General features: G+C 42.3%; 1 protein-coding gene across 2 annotated transcripts in view; it reads left to right on the forward strand.

The window, feature by feature from the left end:
- Positions 1-18,627, forward strand: part of sema5ba (sema domain, seven thrombospondin repeats (type 1 and type 1-like), transmembrane domain (TM) and short cytoplasmic domain, (semaphorin) 5Ba) — a 517,318-nt gene that overhangs the window by 352,196 nt on the left and 146,495 nt on the right. For both annotated transcript variants that reach the window (XM_079563383.1, XM_079563384.1), the window contains exons 6-8: positions 5,683-5,745; positions 9,197-9,295; positions 11,932-12,145. In XM_079563383.1, coding sequence (XP_079419509.1) covers positions 5,683-5,745; positions 9,197-9,295; positions 11,932-12,145 — 376 coding nt within the window. The remainder of the gene's footprint in view (positions 1-5,682; positions 5,746-9,196; positions 9,296-11,931; positions 12,146-18,627) is intronic.

The following is an 18,627-nucleotide window of genomic DNA, read 5'->3' on the forward strand; positions in this document are numbered from 1 at the left end:
AGGTGTCACACAGCCAAAAGAGGACAGAATGCATTTGGTTTAGGCGGGTGGTAAGAGGTTAAAGCTCAACAATCACACCTTAATATAAAGCGTTGCCTTTGCTTGAACTGTCCAACAGACTGAGAGGACCTGACAGACAAAAAGAAGACTGTTCCAAAGTCGGAGAAACGGCTCAATCAAGGTCGCAGCAGCTCACTCAATAAGGCGGGCCTGAAGAGTGCAGGAATGTAAAAACAATCAACAACATCTTAAATTGAACATGAACGCTGACAGGGAGCCAGAGTCAGGTGCGCAAAACAGGAGTGATGAGCTCACGCCTCTGTTTTTAGCCTTTTCAAAATCATTCCTTGATTTCTTTTCATCAGCTGAAAGAAGTGGGACTTGATGACCGTGTTTATGTTGTCCATTTTTCTATTAAAAAAAACCCTTGATATGAAACTGCAAAAAGGACCATTCACTTTTTCCTTTTGAGAACGTCTCCTATCGGCTGGTGTCTGATATCGGTGGATACTCAACCCCCAAGTAACAGTTTGAAAAAGTCTTTAGTCCTAACCTGGAACCTTCTTGCGGCCTCTGAGGTGGTCAACCACTGTGCCACAATGAGATATTATTGCAAAACACACATAGCTTGGCCCTGCTCAGACAGAAATTCAACAAAAATGTGACAAAAACTCAACAAAAAAGTGACAAAAATTTAACAAAAAAGTGACAAAATTCAACAAAAATGTGACAAAAATTCAACAAAAAAATGACAAAAATTCAACAAAAACTCAACAAAAAAGTGACAAAAATTTAACAAAAAAGTGACAAAATTCAACAAAAATGTGACAAAAATTCAACAAAAAAATGACAAAAATTCAACCAAAATATGACAAAAATGTGACAAAAATTCAACAAAAATTCAACCAAAATGTGACAAAAAATCAACAAAAATGTGACAAAAATTCAACAAAAATATGACAAAAATATGACAAAAATTCAACAAAAATGTGACAAAAATTCAACAAAAATTCAACAAAAATATGACAAAAATGTGACAAAAATTCAACAAAAATTCAACCAAAATATGACAAAAATGTGACAAAAATTCAACAAAAATGTGACAAAAATTCAACAAAAATGTGACAAAAATTCAACCAAAATATGACAAAAATGTGACAAAAATGTGACAAAAATGTGACAAAAATGTGACAAAAATTCAACAAAAATTCAACAAAAATGTGACAAAAATTCAACAAAAAAGTAACAAAAAAGTAACAAAAATGTGACAAAAATTCAACAAAAAAGTAACAAAAAAGTAACAAAAATGTGACAAAAATGTGACAAAAATTCCACGTAAAAGTGACTGTGCCACAATGAGATATTATTTCAAAACACACACAGCTTGGCCCTGCTCAGATGTCCCAGTATCCGCCCCAGTGAGTGTAGTTTCTCGCGGCTCGGTGGAGGAGGCAGATTTTATACTGGATTCTGTCATGGATGGGCAGCCAATGAAGGGACCGGAGGACGGGGGTGATGTGGTCATATTTGCGCCTCCTCGTCAGGATCCTGGCTGCACAGTTCTGGTTCTGCTGGAGCTTCAGCAGGCTCTTACCAGGGATCCCGACGAGGAGGGCATTGCAGTAAATCCCAGTATTCCTTGTGGTTGGGAGATACCATTTGACATTGAACTAACTCAGAGGGGTGTTAAGGGGTGTTTCAGTGGAACACCCCTCCGCTTTAGTCCAAGTTGGTGCAGTCCAATCCAGCGGAGACAGAGAAGTGTGCAGCGGCCCGTGTGAAAAGAGAAAGTGTTAACATAAACCTGCAAACTTTGGCTGATGATGCCGATGCACTAGAGTTGAGCTATAACTTTGTGGACAGGTCCAAATCATTAAATTCCCGGGCAGAAATGATGTCCCAGCATGCCCCTGCCTTGGAACCTGAAAAGCCTGCTGGCCACCCCAAAAAAAATCTGACATGGGGCTAATTAGAGGCTGCCCCATATGGGTTTTTCTAAGGCCGATGCCGGATATCCTCGGCCGATATTTTTGACCAGTACTTTTGACTGATATTTTAGGCCGTTTTCCAAATGTCTGGTCTATAATCCTGTAAAGACAAATACTTGGCCGCTCCAGCACTGGATGATTTTATTTTATTACTTTAGGTCATGCAATAATAGTTTCTGTCCCAGCTTTGATTAGTTTAGTTAGCATTAGCATATAGTTACTCGCCGCGGCAGCGATCAAAAATACAATAGTGGAGGTTAAAACGAACTCAGCGATTGAATTCTCCAAATTCTGCTCCTCAAAATGACATGCAGCAAATAAGAAAGCAAGGATGTAAACGCACCAAAAATGTGACAAAAATTCAACCAAAGAGTGACAAAAATTCAACAAAAATGTGACAAAAATTCAACAAAAATGTGACAAAAATTCAACCAAAGAGTGACAAAAATTCAACAAAAATGTGACAAAAATTCAACAAAAATGTGACAAAAATTCAACAAAAATGTGACAAAAATTCAACAAAAATGTGACAAAAATTCAACAAAAATGTGACAAAAATTCAACAAAAACTCAACAAAAAATCAACAAAAATTTAAAAAATGAGACAAAAACTCAACAAAAATTCAACAAAAATTCAACAAAAATTCAACAAAAACTCAACAAAAACTCAACAAAAATTCAACAAAAATATGACAAAAATGTGACAAAAACTCAACAAAAATGTGACAAAAATTCAACAAAAATGTGACAAAAACTAAAATCCTGCACTGTCACTCGGAACGGTATTACTTTGTGTCCGAAGTGCCGTCATGCACGAGCTTAATATAGAAGCTGCAGTTACACGTATGACCTGAGGTGGCAGTAGTGAGTATGAAATGGCAAACTTGCATCTAGCCCCTTTAAGCCCAAAAACAGCATAAAAGCTTTTCGACTGGAGAGCAAACGTGTAATGCCTCATTTGAAAGCTAAGGCCTACAAAACTGATTCTATCTTTTTGTCGCTTTATTGTTTTTGTGTTTTTTTGTCATGTGTTTCTTGCTTTTTCATCGTTTTTATACCATATCTTTTTTGTCTTGTCTTCATCACCTTTTTGTCGCTCTTTAGTCCCTTTTTGTTGTGTTATCGTTGCTTTTCTGGCACGTTTTTGTTGCTGTTTTATGGTTTGTTTGTCGCGTTATTTGTTGTGTTTTTGTCACTTTTTGTGGCCTTTTTTGCTGTGTTTTCATCCTCGTTTTCGTTGCTATAGTGACGCCTTTTTTTCCCAAGAAGCTTTTAGATATGGGTTAAGCCAAACTGGAGAAAATGGCGGGGTTTATGAGGTTAAGCGATTTGAGATATACATTTTATTTCCCCACTAGCCACTCCTGTGTGGTCCTTGGTATATTTTCAACACAAATTGATAAAAAAAAACTGTTCACGATCGTTATTGAGTATTTAAGTTTATACCACTTCTGATGTGTGGTCCTGACTTGGTACACTTTCAACACAAATTGATGGAAAACTGTTCACGATCGTTATTGAATATTTAAGTTTTTCGTGCAGACTTGTATAATTGTTTAAGTCTGTAGAAAAGTCTAAACTCTGCATTGATCTCTTTGTTCAGCATCCAAAATGTCTGATCAAAGCCAGAGCCAAACTCTGTGCGGAAAAGTCGGCGAGTTCCAGAGCCACAGAGGCAGAGAGAGCGGCCTCCTCATCTGTATGCTAATCCCATCCCCGGCCCTTGAGCAGGGCGCGCTTGGACCTCGCCGCCGACTTGAATAAGCTCTTGGCAGCGCGGTCTCCATGTTTACACGATCAACAAACTCACGGAGCCACAGGTCCTTTTCTCTCCGTCTGTGTTTGGTATTAGCGACAGTGGCTAACCTCCGCACTGGATTAGACCGAGGGACACTTCGAAACACAGAGCGCCCTTTTGCATTTTCGGGTTAAGATGAAGCGAAAGCGAGACACGGCGGGTGAAAACGGCGATTTTTCAGCAGGTCAATGTAGAGACTTTTAGCTAGTTTTCGTCCTTAACATCTTAGGTTTAATGTTAATGAGCAAATAATAGATCAAACTCACGCTGTGCACGATACTTAACTCATGACGACAAGATTAAATACATGTACAGATGTTGCAAAATGAGGTTTTCATTCTACTCTTTCAACAATATCTCCACTTTAGTAGATCCTACAGACTCCATACTTTCCAGACTCAATAGTTTGAAGGTTATTCCAGAGGGACTTTTGAAAGCAGCTTGTTTACTTCAATAAATCCTTTCCGTAGTCCCTCTGGGTGTGATACAAGTGTTAATGGGATGATTGGGGAGTCTTTCATCTCCCGCTAGTGTCTCTGTCCAGAAAACCACAATTGCAATGTCCCTGCACCGAGTCGTAGTCACCAATACACACTAATGGAATCATGAAGAAGAAGCTAACAGGCTAACGGACAAAGCTAACTGCGGACTAGCGCCACTTAAACAGTATTTACAGCCAAGTTTGAGTGGAAAAAATGATCTCCATTGTGTAATTGGATGTACAATATCCCTCTCTCCCTTTGTCTTTTCTTTCAGTGTAATAATAATAATAATAATAATACATTTTATTTGTATAGCGCTTTTCAAGACACTCAAAGACGCTTTACAGAAAACAAGAATAAAATCACACATAAAATGAACACATTAAAATAGAGGGCAGTTAAACATTAAAAGCCTTTTTAAAGAGTTTAAAGAGTTCTCTCTTGAAGGTGGGGAGGTCAGAACAGGGACGGAGCGGTCGGGGCAGTGAGTTCCAGAGTGTGGGGGCGGCGATGGAGAAGGCTCGGTCTCCCCAGGTTTGGCGCTTGGTCTTACAGGGGAGGGACAGGAGGTCGGCGTTGGAGGAGCGGAGGGAGCGAGATGGAGCGTGATGGTGGAGGAGGTCGGCGAGGTCTGGAGGGCTTTGAAAGTGATGAGGAGGACCTTGAACTGGATGCGTTGAGGGACGTGGAGGTTCTGGACAGGGGTGGTGTGTTCACGGGAGCGAGTGTGCGTGAGGAGGCGGGCAGCGGAGTTCTGGATGTACTGGAGTTTATTGAGGGTTTTGGATGGTGAGCCGTAGAGGGCGCTGTAGCAGTCGTCAATTCTGGATGTGATGAAGGCATGAATCAGAGTTTCAGCGGCGGAGAAAGTGAGGGATGGACGGAGTCGTGATATGTTTTTGAGATGGAAGAAGGCAGTCCGGGTTATTTGCTTGACGTGGGGTGTAGTACCTACTCTCACGGACAATTAACAAGTAAAAAAACGTAACATTCTACGACAACTGCAGTGGCGCTTATGGCATAGGGGCATGAGTTACTTACTAGTGCTTTAATATCTAAATCCTAGCATGATTTATTCATCTTTGAACTGCTAGAAACAAGGCAAAATTTGAATTCTTACATATTTTGCTTATTTAAAAACTAAAGGAAAATCTAAAATGACAGTAAATGTGCGATACTTTTTTCTTTCCATATCATCTACAGCAAAGTTTTGAAGTTGAATTTCCGTAGTCATCTCTCTTTAAGGTGGTAATAAAGGTGCTTGGCTGAGTTCTTGTGATGTGTGGCCTCAACTCTGAAACGGACAAATCTCATTTTCATCTTCACAACTGCAATTTCAACTTTGAATTCAAACTAAACGCTCTGAAACCTCCTCCAAACTCAGCGCTCTCTCCTCTTGTTGTGTGTTGCCTAGGCGACGGAGTGGGCCCCGGACGAGGAGACGAGGAGGTCCTGTCAGAGCAAAGGCAAATCAGAGGTAAGGCCCGAACAGACCCCGCCCACTGACCCCACCACGTCTTAACATCAACGCAGGCCCTAGTTCACTCGTGGACAACACATAACATGGCGACAGGTCTTTGTTTAGTTCAAAGACCTGTCGGCTGCTCTCCTCTGACTCTCGCAATGCATTGTGGTCTTTATTGACCCGTTTAGTGACCATCACGGCACACACTGCTTTTCAGAATGCATTGTGGGACATTTTGAGTGCGCTACTTTTTCCTCTGGACATTTAGACACCACTACAAAATGGCGTGACCACAATATGGGGCAGGGGTAGGCAAGTCTGTGTTACGGAGCCGATTTTCATAATGGCCAAAACACCAAGGAGCGAACCTCACCATTGTATCCAAAGGTTAAGAACCACTTTGTGCAAATGCCAATGTTTTACCTCAGTGGTTCTAAAGTGGTCCGGCTCTGAGACCCGCCATTACCTTAATGACCCAAATAAAACTTTGTTATATTTGATACATTTTAACCCCTTAACTCCCACCTGAACCGAGCACATTTTCTCCAGTTTGGCTTTACCTCAATCCAAAAGCTTCTGGAAAAAGGCTGTGAAAATAGCAACAGAACTGAGACGAAAACAATGATGGTGTGACAAAAAAGTGTGAAAACATTGACAAAAAAATGACCAAAAATTAAAAAAAAGTGAGAAAACATTGACCAAAAAATGACCAAAAAATGACAAAAAAGTGAGAAAACATTGACAAAAAAATGACCAAAAAAGTGAGAAAACATTGACAAAAAAATGACCAAAAATTACAAAAAAGTGAGAAAACATATTGTATTTACTACATGTTTTGATTAAACAAGACTGAAATTATGATCTAAACAACCCAATAATATTAATTTTAGCAGACCAGTGTGTTTCTGTTTAGTTTCAGACGGAAAATATTGAAAAAAAAGTTCCCTGTAGGCTCGCGGCCCACCTGTTGAGAATCACTGTTTTACATTACATATGACCAAGTGGGATGTTCGGCAAGGACATTTAAAAAATACACTATAAAAAGATAGTATTTCTCGCTTTGTTAGAGTACTTTAACAGGTATTTGATCCCTTATTTGCATATTAATAATTCTCAAAATCATATTGGGGGCCAGAGGTTTTGTGCTGGAGGGCCGGATTTGGCCCCCGGGCCTGACGTTGCCTACCCCTGATATAGGGAATAGCATGGACATTCAGACACAGCCAGAGTTATACAACAACTTTTCACACCAAGTACAGCCTATATAAAATATTTAAACTTCTAATCAGCACTAAACCAGTTCTAAATAAAGGGTCTGTCTCACCGGAGAGAGTTGTGGGTCTCCGCAACTTGGACTAATTGCGCACATACAAGGGACCTGTCTCACTGGCCTGGAGACTAGGGCTGATTCTGAAACCCTGCAATTGGTAGAAGGTTTAACGCCAAACGGGATGTGCGTCATCGTCCACCATGACAAGAAGCCTCCGAATTGGGCTGTCAGTTAGGAAGCAGTTAGGAAAAGGAGCCACAATGCGAACTATCATAGCCACTTTAGCATAGGGACCTCTGGTGCTAACTAACCGGTGATTAGGGGCTATGTGCCGTCCCATATTTATTTATTCATTTATCAGGGATGATACAATCAACATAGTTACAATTAATATTTTCAGCTGATGCGATGCATGAAGAGCTTGTAGCTAGTGCTAATTCGCAGCTCATGTCCCTGGTTGGGCCTTTCATAAAAGAGATAAAGCATCGAGCCATCACAGCACAGTCACTGTTGTAAAGAGCCGCCTCAGTAAACGGCTTAAATGAAGTTTGTGCTTTTGCTTTCATTTAGTAGAAACTTAAACCTTATGGCTAATTTGCTACTGTAGCTTTATGAAACAGCTGTTGAGATAAAATAAGGCTAAAGGGAAATGTGAAGGATCATCAGGATTTTTCTTTTTTTTTTCTCCTTAAATGTCTTTATTTGGACACTATGTTGTTGCATATAGTTTAGTTTAGTTTAGTTTAGTTTAGTTTAGTTTAGTTTAGTTTAGTTTATTTGAGCAACAGATGCATACAGGTATAGTATACATAACATACACAACATACAGAAATTTTCACAACATAAGAGGTATTAGTGCTGCTCAAAGGGAGTAGGAAGAAGTTAGTTATAACTTATAAGGCCCTACCCCTCAACAATATACAATACAGTAGGGGGCGGCATATGCTTTTGTTTGCCTGCAGTCTGCCAATAACCTTATGAAAGAAGCAGCAGCTGGTGATGTCACTTCCCCTTCCCCTGGGTCAGGACGGTCGAATTGGGGGAATTCTGCTGAAGCAAAAGTTCACTCACTGCATCGAGATCTAACAGTTGACCCCATGAAAGGTTCCGACACAGCCTAGTTGGAGACTAGAGTTGCCGCTAGCCAATAAAGCGAGTCTCAAGGGAAGTCTCGGGGAATATGAACAAATTTCCCCGCATGGTCTCCGAGAGGTCTCCGTGGTCTCAAGCAGCCGTGACACTATTGCAAACACTATTTGTTGTCTTCAACCTGTGAGACGTTCCTGTGACATCCCTGCATTGTCTCTGAGACCTGACGTCGGAGATCTTAGAGAGTTGTATGGAGTCTCTTTGAGATCTCCCTGGCATCCAACAAGTCTCGGAGACAATGCAGGGACGTCACAGAAACAGCTCACAGGTTGAAGACAACAAATAGTGTTGCTTTTGAGACTTCTCTGAGACAATGCGGAGACTCTGCTGAAATCAGACCTGGACGACCTGGACACTCAACTCATTGCTAGGGGACACATCTCGGAAACATCTCCATAAGAAGAGGCAACTCGAGTCTCCAACTAGTCTCCCGGCCGGTGAGATAGATCCCTTTAAACGCATTCCTAAAGCAAAACAAGGCAATCATTCACAACCTGTATCTGTACATGGGAATAACTCTCTGCAAAGACGTGATCTATACTAAATGTATTGTGCAAACCTCTCGCCACTCTTTGCAGAAGAGGCTGATTGCTCGTTTCACTTTCCCTCCCGCTGTGCACCTCCCTTTGACAAACAACAAAACATGCAATCAATTCTCTCCTCTCACATCCCTTTCTCCCCCCCTACGATTACCTCCAGCCTTCCCGTACGCCGCCGCACTGTAAAGAATCGACACTTACATAAGGCGCCTCATTACCGATAAATCCATTTCTCCCCCTTTGTTCAAACGCATCTGGCCTCCTCTCACTCACGCCTGCGCTTGATTCGGCTCAGTGTTTAAGTCGATGCGTAAACAGGCCGGCGTTCAAACGGTAAAGGATTTGCGTGGCGGCTCCGGTGTGCAAACCTGATAGTGGAAGACAGGGCCCATTGTTCTATTCCGCAACAGAGCCTTCGAGAACCGCGTGGACGTTTAGCAGTTCCCCCGGCGGGCCTTTGTTTGCGAAACCAAATGGAGAATGGTTTGATTTTTTTTTATTGCAGATGGAGTGTCAGAACTACATCCGGGTTTTGTTGGTGAATAAGACGGAGGTGATGACCTGTGGGACCAACGCCTTCCAGCCGCTCTGCATCTCGCGAGAGGTAAAGATCGTCTGGCTTGTTTTATTGTAGAAATGCATTTACATTGTTGTTGATGAAGATGTTGCACCATGTCATCCAAGAAGCTTACCAGTTTGGTAGCACTGGGTAAGCAGGGCCGGTAAGTCCATGGTACTTACAGTGGTAATTACTAGTAATGACAGTGGTACTTATTGTGGTACTAAAAGTGGTAATTACTGGTAATCGGGGTTAGGGTTAGAGATACAGGGGTAACTCTTTGTAATGAAGGTTGTACTTCTATTTACTATGGTACTTACTGGTAATTCAAGAATACTACAGCAGCAATTCATAGGTAGTAAATGTGGTACTTCTACAAACAGAAGTAATTTCTAGGATTGTGTGACTATAAAACAACATAAAACAGCAATAGGGAAAACAAGGGGCCGACTTAAAAAAATAAATGAAACAGAATCTTTTAAACATGAGCTGCTTTTCCTAGTAGTATGAAATATAAATATAAAATAATACTACCCTGTAATGCCCCAGCCCCTGTATACTCGGATTCGCCCCTGCTCAAAATATATTCTGCGTAGCCTTCAGTCGCGCTGTCACTGGGCTGTGTGCGGATGCGTAAAATAACCTCTAAATGCTGTAAACTTTGTGTGAACGAATTACCATAATGTAAACATAGATGCGCCACTTTTAGGAAATTAATCCTGATCTTTCGACAGTTTCACTCAAATAAATAATAACTATAGAGTCAAAGCAAGTCATTGAGAGTCATTGGCCTCAAGTCCAAGTTAAGTCTCGAGTCACAAACAAAGTACCACTATTATTGCTAGTATTTACCACTGTAAGTACCACCATAAGCACCACTGTAAGTACCACAATAATTACCTAGAAGTACCACTATTATTACTAGTATTTACCACTGTAAGTACCAAAGACTTACCGGCCCGTAATGTAAAGTGTTTCCCTAAGTTCTTGAGTTCGTGTGAGAGTTTCTCTGAAGTTGTAGTTTTTGAACATGGAAACCCAAATAATTATGGTTAACCACCAATAATGGAAAAACACTCACGGCAAGTGTCTAAAGTCATTCAAAGTGCTTTACCATTTCAAGAAGGAAAACAAAAACCCATAGAACATTAAAAAAAAAAACATCATTATAAAGTTTCAATTGAAGTGAAGTGCAAAGCGAAGAGCGCAGACCAAATTCTTTCAGCTGTCAAATGATTTCAGTGATGAAAAGTATCTGAGACAAACATCTTTATTGACCTCAGACCTGACGTGAAGTAAGTAAGGAATTTACTATTCATAATCAACTTTTGACAGATTAAAATCGCACTGCTCTGTAGGTCAAAAAGCTTTGTCTACAAACAAGTACTTTGAAAAGAAGTTGATTTTGAAAGGCAAATGTATGACTTTAAACCTACAGTCATTGCTAGATTTTGCTTTTTTTTAATGTACTTTTAGCTATAAAATAATAACCAGTTCCTTTGAGTAGCGTCAATCATCATTATTGGGGGACCACGATGAGGAGATAGTGATGTCCCTGATTTTGAGAAAACAGTGATATAGTAAACAACATGACAATTATAACATAGGATAAATGGCAGCGGGACATCTTCAGCTCGTCTCCATGGAGGTTTAAACACATTGGGTTTGTCCTCCAAAAAGGTTTATTTTGACAACTTTAGGTAAACTACCATTGTCGGCATCTTGCTGAGCATTAGAAGCACATTTGACGTTGCTGGCATGTTCACGGTTTTCTCACAGTTTGATCCACAAGGTTCCTCAATGAGCCCTTTTCCACCGGTGCTGGTGCCGGTGCTGGTTCTGGGCCAGTTCCAGTTTCAGAACCGGTTCTTCCGTTTTCCACTGAAAAAAACGCTGGCTCTTGGTTCCAAAATCTGGTGCCGGTCGGGAACCAATTAAAAGCTGGACCAAGAAACGAACACCGGTGATGTCAGCGGCTGGGGGCGTGGCTCTCTCCTCCAACAAACAATCAATATTAGTTAGTTTGTGCTTAGAACTTCCTGGAGAAGCCAAAACAGTCTCTGTGGAGGAAACTGTTGTTTTGCTTTATGCTCTTCAGCTAAAACAAGAGTTAGAAAGAAGAAATCAAAATGTTAACGGCTGCTGTGACAGAAACATAAACTTATTAAACATAAACTCATAAACTTAAACTTAAACATTTTTCTGTATTTTATAACCAGAAGTGGCTGTAGTAAGATGTTACTATCCATGTTTTATGTTGACTTCCCAAAGCGTTGCTATGACAATAGGCACAGCTCTCATTTTGGTGGAAAACCAAGTCAGTTATGGAACCAACCCGGCACCAGAACCAGCCCAGAACCAGCACTTTGGTGGAAAAGCCCTAAATGAGGCTTTAAATAGGCCCAATAGAGCTCAATAGTCCCACCCACTTCTGCTCACGTGTCCCATTGAATTTAATAGTAAGAGTTTAACAGCACACGCCGCTAATCAGCTTTTTGTTTACTCATGGACATAAAACACACAAGGTTTAAAGGAAGATTTGTCTAAAATCATTTTGCCGTACGTTATCTTTCTTGTGAAATATCCTGCGCAATGTTCGGTTGTTGGCCGACCCAGACGCCTGATCAGAAGTGGGTCGGACTGTTGCCAACATTTACTAACCCTAACATCGTCCCCTCCAGGTGGGCAACATGAGCCGAGTGCTGGAGCGTGTGAACGGCGTGGCCCGGTGCCCGTACGACCCGCGTCACAACTCCACGGCTGTCGTGACGGAGTCCGGGGAGCTGTACGCCGCCACCGTCATCGACTTCTCCGGACGGGACCCGGTCATCTACCGCAGCCTGGGACACCTGCCGCCCCTCCGCACCGCGCAGTACAACTCCAAGTGGCTCAACGGTCAGTGCCCTTCCATATCTACACGTTAAAGTAAAAAAGCGGTGCAGAAGTTACTGTGTTCCCAAACATTCACACCAAGAACCACCTCACACATAGCCTGGTTGGAGTTCGGCAATGGCGGCAGATATACGAAAGTAATGGAGGCTCTTCAGTCCGTCCTGGCTCGGCTCCCAAATATCCAGAAATTGGAATTGAAGCCTTGGAATGCACAAGGAATGCCCCCAAGAGTTATGATGGCTTGCTTCACTCACTTGTTTCCAAACCCTAAATCAGAGCCAATCGTTTCAAAGGAGTTCACCCCTCCCACCTGGAAACGGAGCTCAGTCATGAAGTTCCAGACCCTTGTACGAAATGGTATGGTGTGGACCAGGCTAACTTATGCAGCAGTGGCACAAAGAATACAAGGTAGACAATGATCCATCATGTAAATATGACGATCACTTCTGCCTAAAAGAGAGTGGGAAGAAGATGATTTATTTAATCCCACCCCCAATTCTCCTGTTACTTTGTTCAGAGATTTTCAATGAAGGTTCTTGAGTCATCTTCTGGACTCTGTCGTCGAAGTGTCAAACGTTTCGCCTCTCATCCAAAAGGCTTCGTCAGCACACTGTATTTTTCTATATAGCTAAGCTCGCAGCTCAGATAAAGACAAAGGACAACAGGAAGTGTTTCGTTGCTGTTAGCGGAGCTTTGACATCAATGTCACTGCAGGTTTCTGTTTCGTTTTTACCGCGGACCGGATTATTTGTTGTTATCTTGTGCAAAAGGCGAGTTTAGACGGAGCGTTTGTGTTTGTGATCGATCATGAGACTGACCCGAGAGAAGACGAGACGCTCGCGCTGATGGGAGGAGTTATTTTGAGGCGTGGGACTGACCTGCACACGGAGCAGCTGGACGAGCTTTGAAGACGCGATGGCGACTTTATTAAAACCATGGAGGGTCACACAACATTTGTTGCCCTGTTTCCAAATATCGTCACAGGAGGTTTGAAAAGTGGCTAAATCTGTGTCAAAGTTACGCTCGGATCAGCTCCTCCGCAGCGTCCCCCTCGGCCCGGGTTCCCGTTTGTTACTTCCTGCACGTGAGTTTTCATTTACACCAGTATGAGACTAATTCCTAACATGGGGAATATTTCTACTGCTATAGTTTCTAATAAAAGCCCCGGCCTGTTTTAGAGACCGGCTTTAATTTGCCTCCGCCAGCTGCGAACCCGGCCTCTGTTAGAGACCCGGCCGCTAATGGAATACAGGCCAGTATTAGATCATTTACGGTACATATGTTATATCATGGTTTTGTTATACATTGTAACAACAATTTCTGCCAACAATGGTGAGGAAAATTAACAAAACCAACTATGGTAAAGACAGGACATACCAACAATGGTGTTAGCACTATGAGACCGAGTACAGTAGATTCAGTAAAATCCTCCTGTATATACACCAGTCTCTATGTTTATATGGAGTATTCAAATTAAAACCAGAGCTATAGCTATGTTTCAAGGCATTAGAAAGCAGAAAATGTAATAAATCATGCCAAAAGTCCTTAAGTGTTACGGCACACAGGCACTAAAACCTACATGTCTTTGAATATTAGATCTAAACCCTGCTTTGTACCCGTAGCTGAATTTATTAGCTGAAGTGCAGTATATCCATTTCCAGAAGTATCCGCTGTCCTTACCCCTCGAATCCTCCATGAACTGACCCGACAGTTCACTGCATCCCTCTCTCTTAAGTCCTTAAACAGTTGCTGCTCCCAATTATGTGAAAACTCCACTGTTATTTTGGCGAGCGCTGCTCTGCATAAAATCTCCCTCAGTTTAGCAGCGTGTATGCAAATGTATTAGCGCAGCTGCGTCTGAGATGTGCTCCGAATCGCTTTACGACTACTTTGAATTCTCGCACAGTCACCGCCATCGCACGCGAAAGCCAGTCCTCCAGGATTAGTAATCAGATCGGGATAAAACCTCTCAAATCATCCCAGTGTGGCTGACTCAGACGCTCGACTCCGGCGTCAGAAAAGTCCACAAAATCCGCTGCTTTTTGTAAAAACATGTCCCAAGGCTTCAGAGCGGTAGACGGGCCAATGCCGCACATCGGCCCCAAAGACGGAGATGTTTTGTCAGGCGGCTGAGATGTTTGCGTAGCGTTAGGGAGAAGTGGACGAAGCGCTAAAGTCAAGTCAAACGTGTGATGTACGATTTGAAAGGTTTTCAAGGACTATAATAGAAGCAGTATCTCAAGGGGATGTAAACCGTTAAAGCATCTTACCGTAAATGTTCTAATACTGGCCTGTATTCCATTAGCGGCCGGGTCTCTGACAGAGGCCGGGTTTGCGGCTGGCGGAGGCCGCAAACCCGCAAAAAGTATCCATATGGGCCCCATTTACACCTGACTCTATTTATGTGTCATAATCGAGTTCATATTCCACCAAAAAAAGGCTAAACCTCTTAACTCCCGCCTGAACGGATCCCATTTTCTCCAGTTTACGGAGAGTCTTTACCCTAATCAAAAAGCTTCTTGGGGGAAAAAAGCACCAAACAGCCACAAAAAATGAGAAGAAAACAAGGATGTAAACGCAAGAAAAAAGAGACAAAAATTCAACAAAAAGTGACAAAAAACTCAATCAAAATGTGACAAAAACTCAACAAAAATGTGACAAAAATGTGACAAAAATTCAACAAAAATGTGACAAAAATTCAACAAAAATGTGACAAAAATGTGACAAAAATGTGACAAAAAATCAACAAAAAGTGACAAAAATGTGACAAAAAAGTGACAAAAATTCAAGAAAAAGGTGACAAAAATTCAACAAAAAGTGACAAAAATGTGACAAAAAAGTGACAAAAATTCAACAAAAATGTCACAAAAACTCAACAAAAATGGAAAAGAAAAAACATAAAAAAGGTGACACAACACAGCAACAACGCGAGGAAAAAGATCAGTTTTGTGGGTCTTAGCTTTCAAATGAGGTGCTACACAGGCCTATATAATGGCCAAAGAGGACAGAATGCATTTGGTTCAGGCGGGTGGTAAGAGGTTAAAAGAGAGAAAATTGTGTTTGTCTAAAGAGTCTATTTTCCCCCTCGGCTAAGCCACGCCCCCTTCTATGACAAGATGCCGTCTGTATCTATGCCAGGTCTGTATCAAATAATGATCAGGTTAAACATCTGTGGGAGATTCACTGTTTCTGAAACAAACGTCCAAACAGAAAATCCACAAAGTTGCGCTGGCACCTGCCCTGCATCCGGGAAACAATAATGATTTAGAGCCATTACAATGTATTGCTTGCTCCCGCTTTTATTGCAAATGCAAATTGCCGCTGCTTTGCGCTCATATCACTGCCTAATTCTATTCATACCCAGCGAACAGCCAATAAAACCGACACTGAAGCCCATGTGAACGCGCTCATAAACTGGCTCGCGCGACGCACATATAAAGGCCTATATACTCCCGTCGAAAATCTCATCGCCGCTGCTGCTGACGGCACACTTTCCACGCCCGTAAATCCTTCCAATTTTCATTATAACTGCCATAATAATATGCCCCTATAGCTCTTTATCCGGTGCATCCGAATGTAGCTGCTCTCTCACAGACCGCTCTCTTCACATGTGCGGAGTACGGCGGTGGGTGGAGGTATTTTAAGCTCCCCCCGTTTATTTGCTGCATGCATAATATCCAGAGACAATGAAAGCACTTACAGTACTTTATTGAGGCAGTTCCGGGGGATTACGATCTTGTAAATATTATTAGCGCTTCAATGTTGGTCTATTTTCGAAAACATGCTACTCTTCATGTTCGTTTTATTGACGTCTTTATTTGCTTTGGCAGAGCTGCAGAAATCTATTTTATGGACGCATATATTAAGTTCAGGAGTTTGTCGATGTGGAAAGCTCGTGTTCGATGCTGGAGAGGTAAAAGTTCCTAGGTGGTTTGGACACGTACAGAGGAGAGACAGTGAGGATGTGGGTTGAAGGAGGCTGAGGTTAGAGCTGCCAGGAAACGGGAGGCTTAGAGGACGACCAAAGAGGAGATTTGTGGAGCGAAGAAGGACTTGACGTTGCAGCGAGAGAAGAGGAGGCAGAGAGAGGGAGAGGAGCAAGGCAGAAGAAGGAATAAATGTTTCTTTCAGGGGGCTATATTATGATTTTTTATTTCCTCTGCGTGGGAGGTGCTGCGGTGTATGATCACAAGCCATTACCCAAATAACCCAAATTATTTTCCAAGGATTATTGTTGATTTTAAAGGGGGTTATTTTGCAGAATCAAGGCCCTACTGTACGTATCCCAAGGCTAATCAACGAAGAGCGAACCTATTTGCCTTCAAAAGCAGTTACACACAGTATAGTGCAGGGGTGCCCAAACTTTTTGTCTCCAAGGGCCAAAATGAAGAAGTGCCTGTGAGTCGCGGGCCAAACACGGCGATGTCAAGCACGAAACATTTATAACTGCAAATTACATTCGCATTTGATTCTATCTATGCAAATAACATGCTATCCATCCATCCATCCATCCATTTTCTTCCACTTGTCCGTTGCCGGGTCATGGGGGCAGTTGGAGTTGCCCAGATCACATTGCACCGGCCCCTTTGGCTCCTCCTGCAGGTGGTGGGTCCACAGAAGGACGGCCTCATGATTCTGACCGGGCCTGTTGGTCTCTCATAATGGGCTTCTGAACCGCTCTTTGTCTGACCCGTCACCTAGAACCTGTTTGCCATGGGAGACCCTACCAGGGGCACGAAGCCCCCGACAACAGAGCCCCCAGGATCATTCGGGTGCTCAAACCCCTCCACCACGTTAAGGTGGCGGCTCCAGGAGGGGCAAATAACATGCTATATTAAAACAAATGGTAACTCTGGCAAAAGCCTAGTTTTAGTAAAACAAAATCAACAATTGTAGCAATTTAGTGCAAAATGTAAAAAAAAAAAAAACACCTGCATCTACAGCACCTACAGTAACTTTACCTCATTCGTTAACTCAAAGAAAATGCCACCGTAGATTATTTTGAACGTGTCAGTTCAGCATAAATTCTTTTATGAGTCAATTTTTAACATATACTTTTATTGCACAACCTTTGCTATAAAAGTTGGAAAACTGAAGGTTGATGCTACAACACTCTGTGATTAATAAACACAAAGACGTCACAACAGTGTTTCCAAAAGGAGTGAAACAGCGCCCCCAATTTGACGCTGGTGGTGAAAAAGTGTACTGCACCCATATTTACCATTGAGAATGAATGGAAGAGAGTTTTAACAACACGCAGCGCAAAAGTAGGTCACTCTCTGCCCGCGGGCCCCACTTTGGGCACCCCTGGTATAGTGTGAAGCAGAAGTGGAACATAATGACCTAAACTCAGGCCCTGCTCCACTGTGTGAGAACCACTGACCATTTGCCTCTGTCAGACGGGTGTTTAGGGATACACTATTCTTTCCCCACTTTTCAAAATGGTAGATGGTCACATTCTCTCACCTCTAGTCCCTGACCCGCTGATTTAAAGGGACTATACGGAGTTTTAACATTTTAAAACTAAGTATTTTCATCCCCTAATGTCCTAGTGTGTAGAATGAGCTCAGACCTGTTCACCACAACTGCCTCTAAAATCCTGCACTGTCACTCAAAAAGGTGTTAATTCGGGTCCAAAGTGCCGTCATGCACGAGTTTAATATAGAACCTGCAGTTACGTGCATGACCTGAGGTGGCAGTAGTGAGGATGAAAATGACCAACTTGCGTCTAGTCCCTTTAAAACCAACTGAAACCTGCACCTGACGATTATTTCTGTCTTACTACTGAGAACTAGCCTGACAATAATTTGTTTTAGATCATACCCATTCAGAGAACTGCAGTTACTGAAAGCAACTTGCAACTGGGAGCCGTGTGGATTCAAATACATGGGCTTTTCTCTCTTCTATTCGTCAAACTACTGTCCTGACATGAGGCAACAACAAGATAGTTTAAATGAGTGCTATAAATGAAACTACCCTAAATGCTCTAATATAGGCCGGGGCCTTTATTTACTCGAGGGCATCTAGGACCAGGCCTTTATTGGAACCAGGCCACAATTAGAGACAGGCCTTTATTTCTATTTGAGCAAAACGGACGACTAGGAAAAGGAAGAAAAACGAGATTTGTGTCCATTTGCACCTAAAATATTAGGTTCATTTATTAATGAACATTTCAAACCCTCTCCCAGCGGCTGGAACATTGACGCCTTTTATTTTGTCGGGACAACAGGAAGTGTTTCGTTGCTGTTAGCGGAGCTTTGACATCAGTGTCACTGCAGGTTTCTGTTTCGTTTTTACCGCGGACCGGATTATTTGTTGTTATCTTGTGTAAAAGGCGAGTTTAGACGGAGCGTTTGTGTTTGTGATCGATCATGAGACTGACCCGAGAGAAGACGAGACGCTCGCGCTGATGGGAGGAGTTATTTTGTTACGTGGGACTGACCTGCACACGGAGCAGCTGGACGTGCTTTGAAGACGCGATGGAG

Source organism: Gobius niger, assembly GCF_951799975.1.
Source record: "Gobius niger genome assembly, chromosome: 9".
In the NCBI taxonomy this organism is placed as follows: domain Eukaryota; kingdom Metazoa; phylum Chordata; class Actinopteri; order Gobiiformes; family Gobiidae; genus Gobius; species Gobius niger.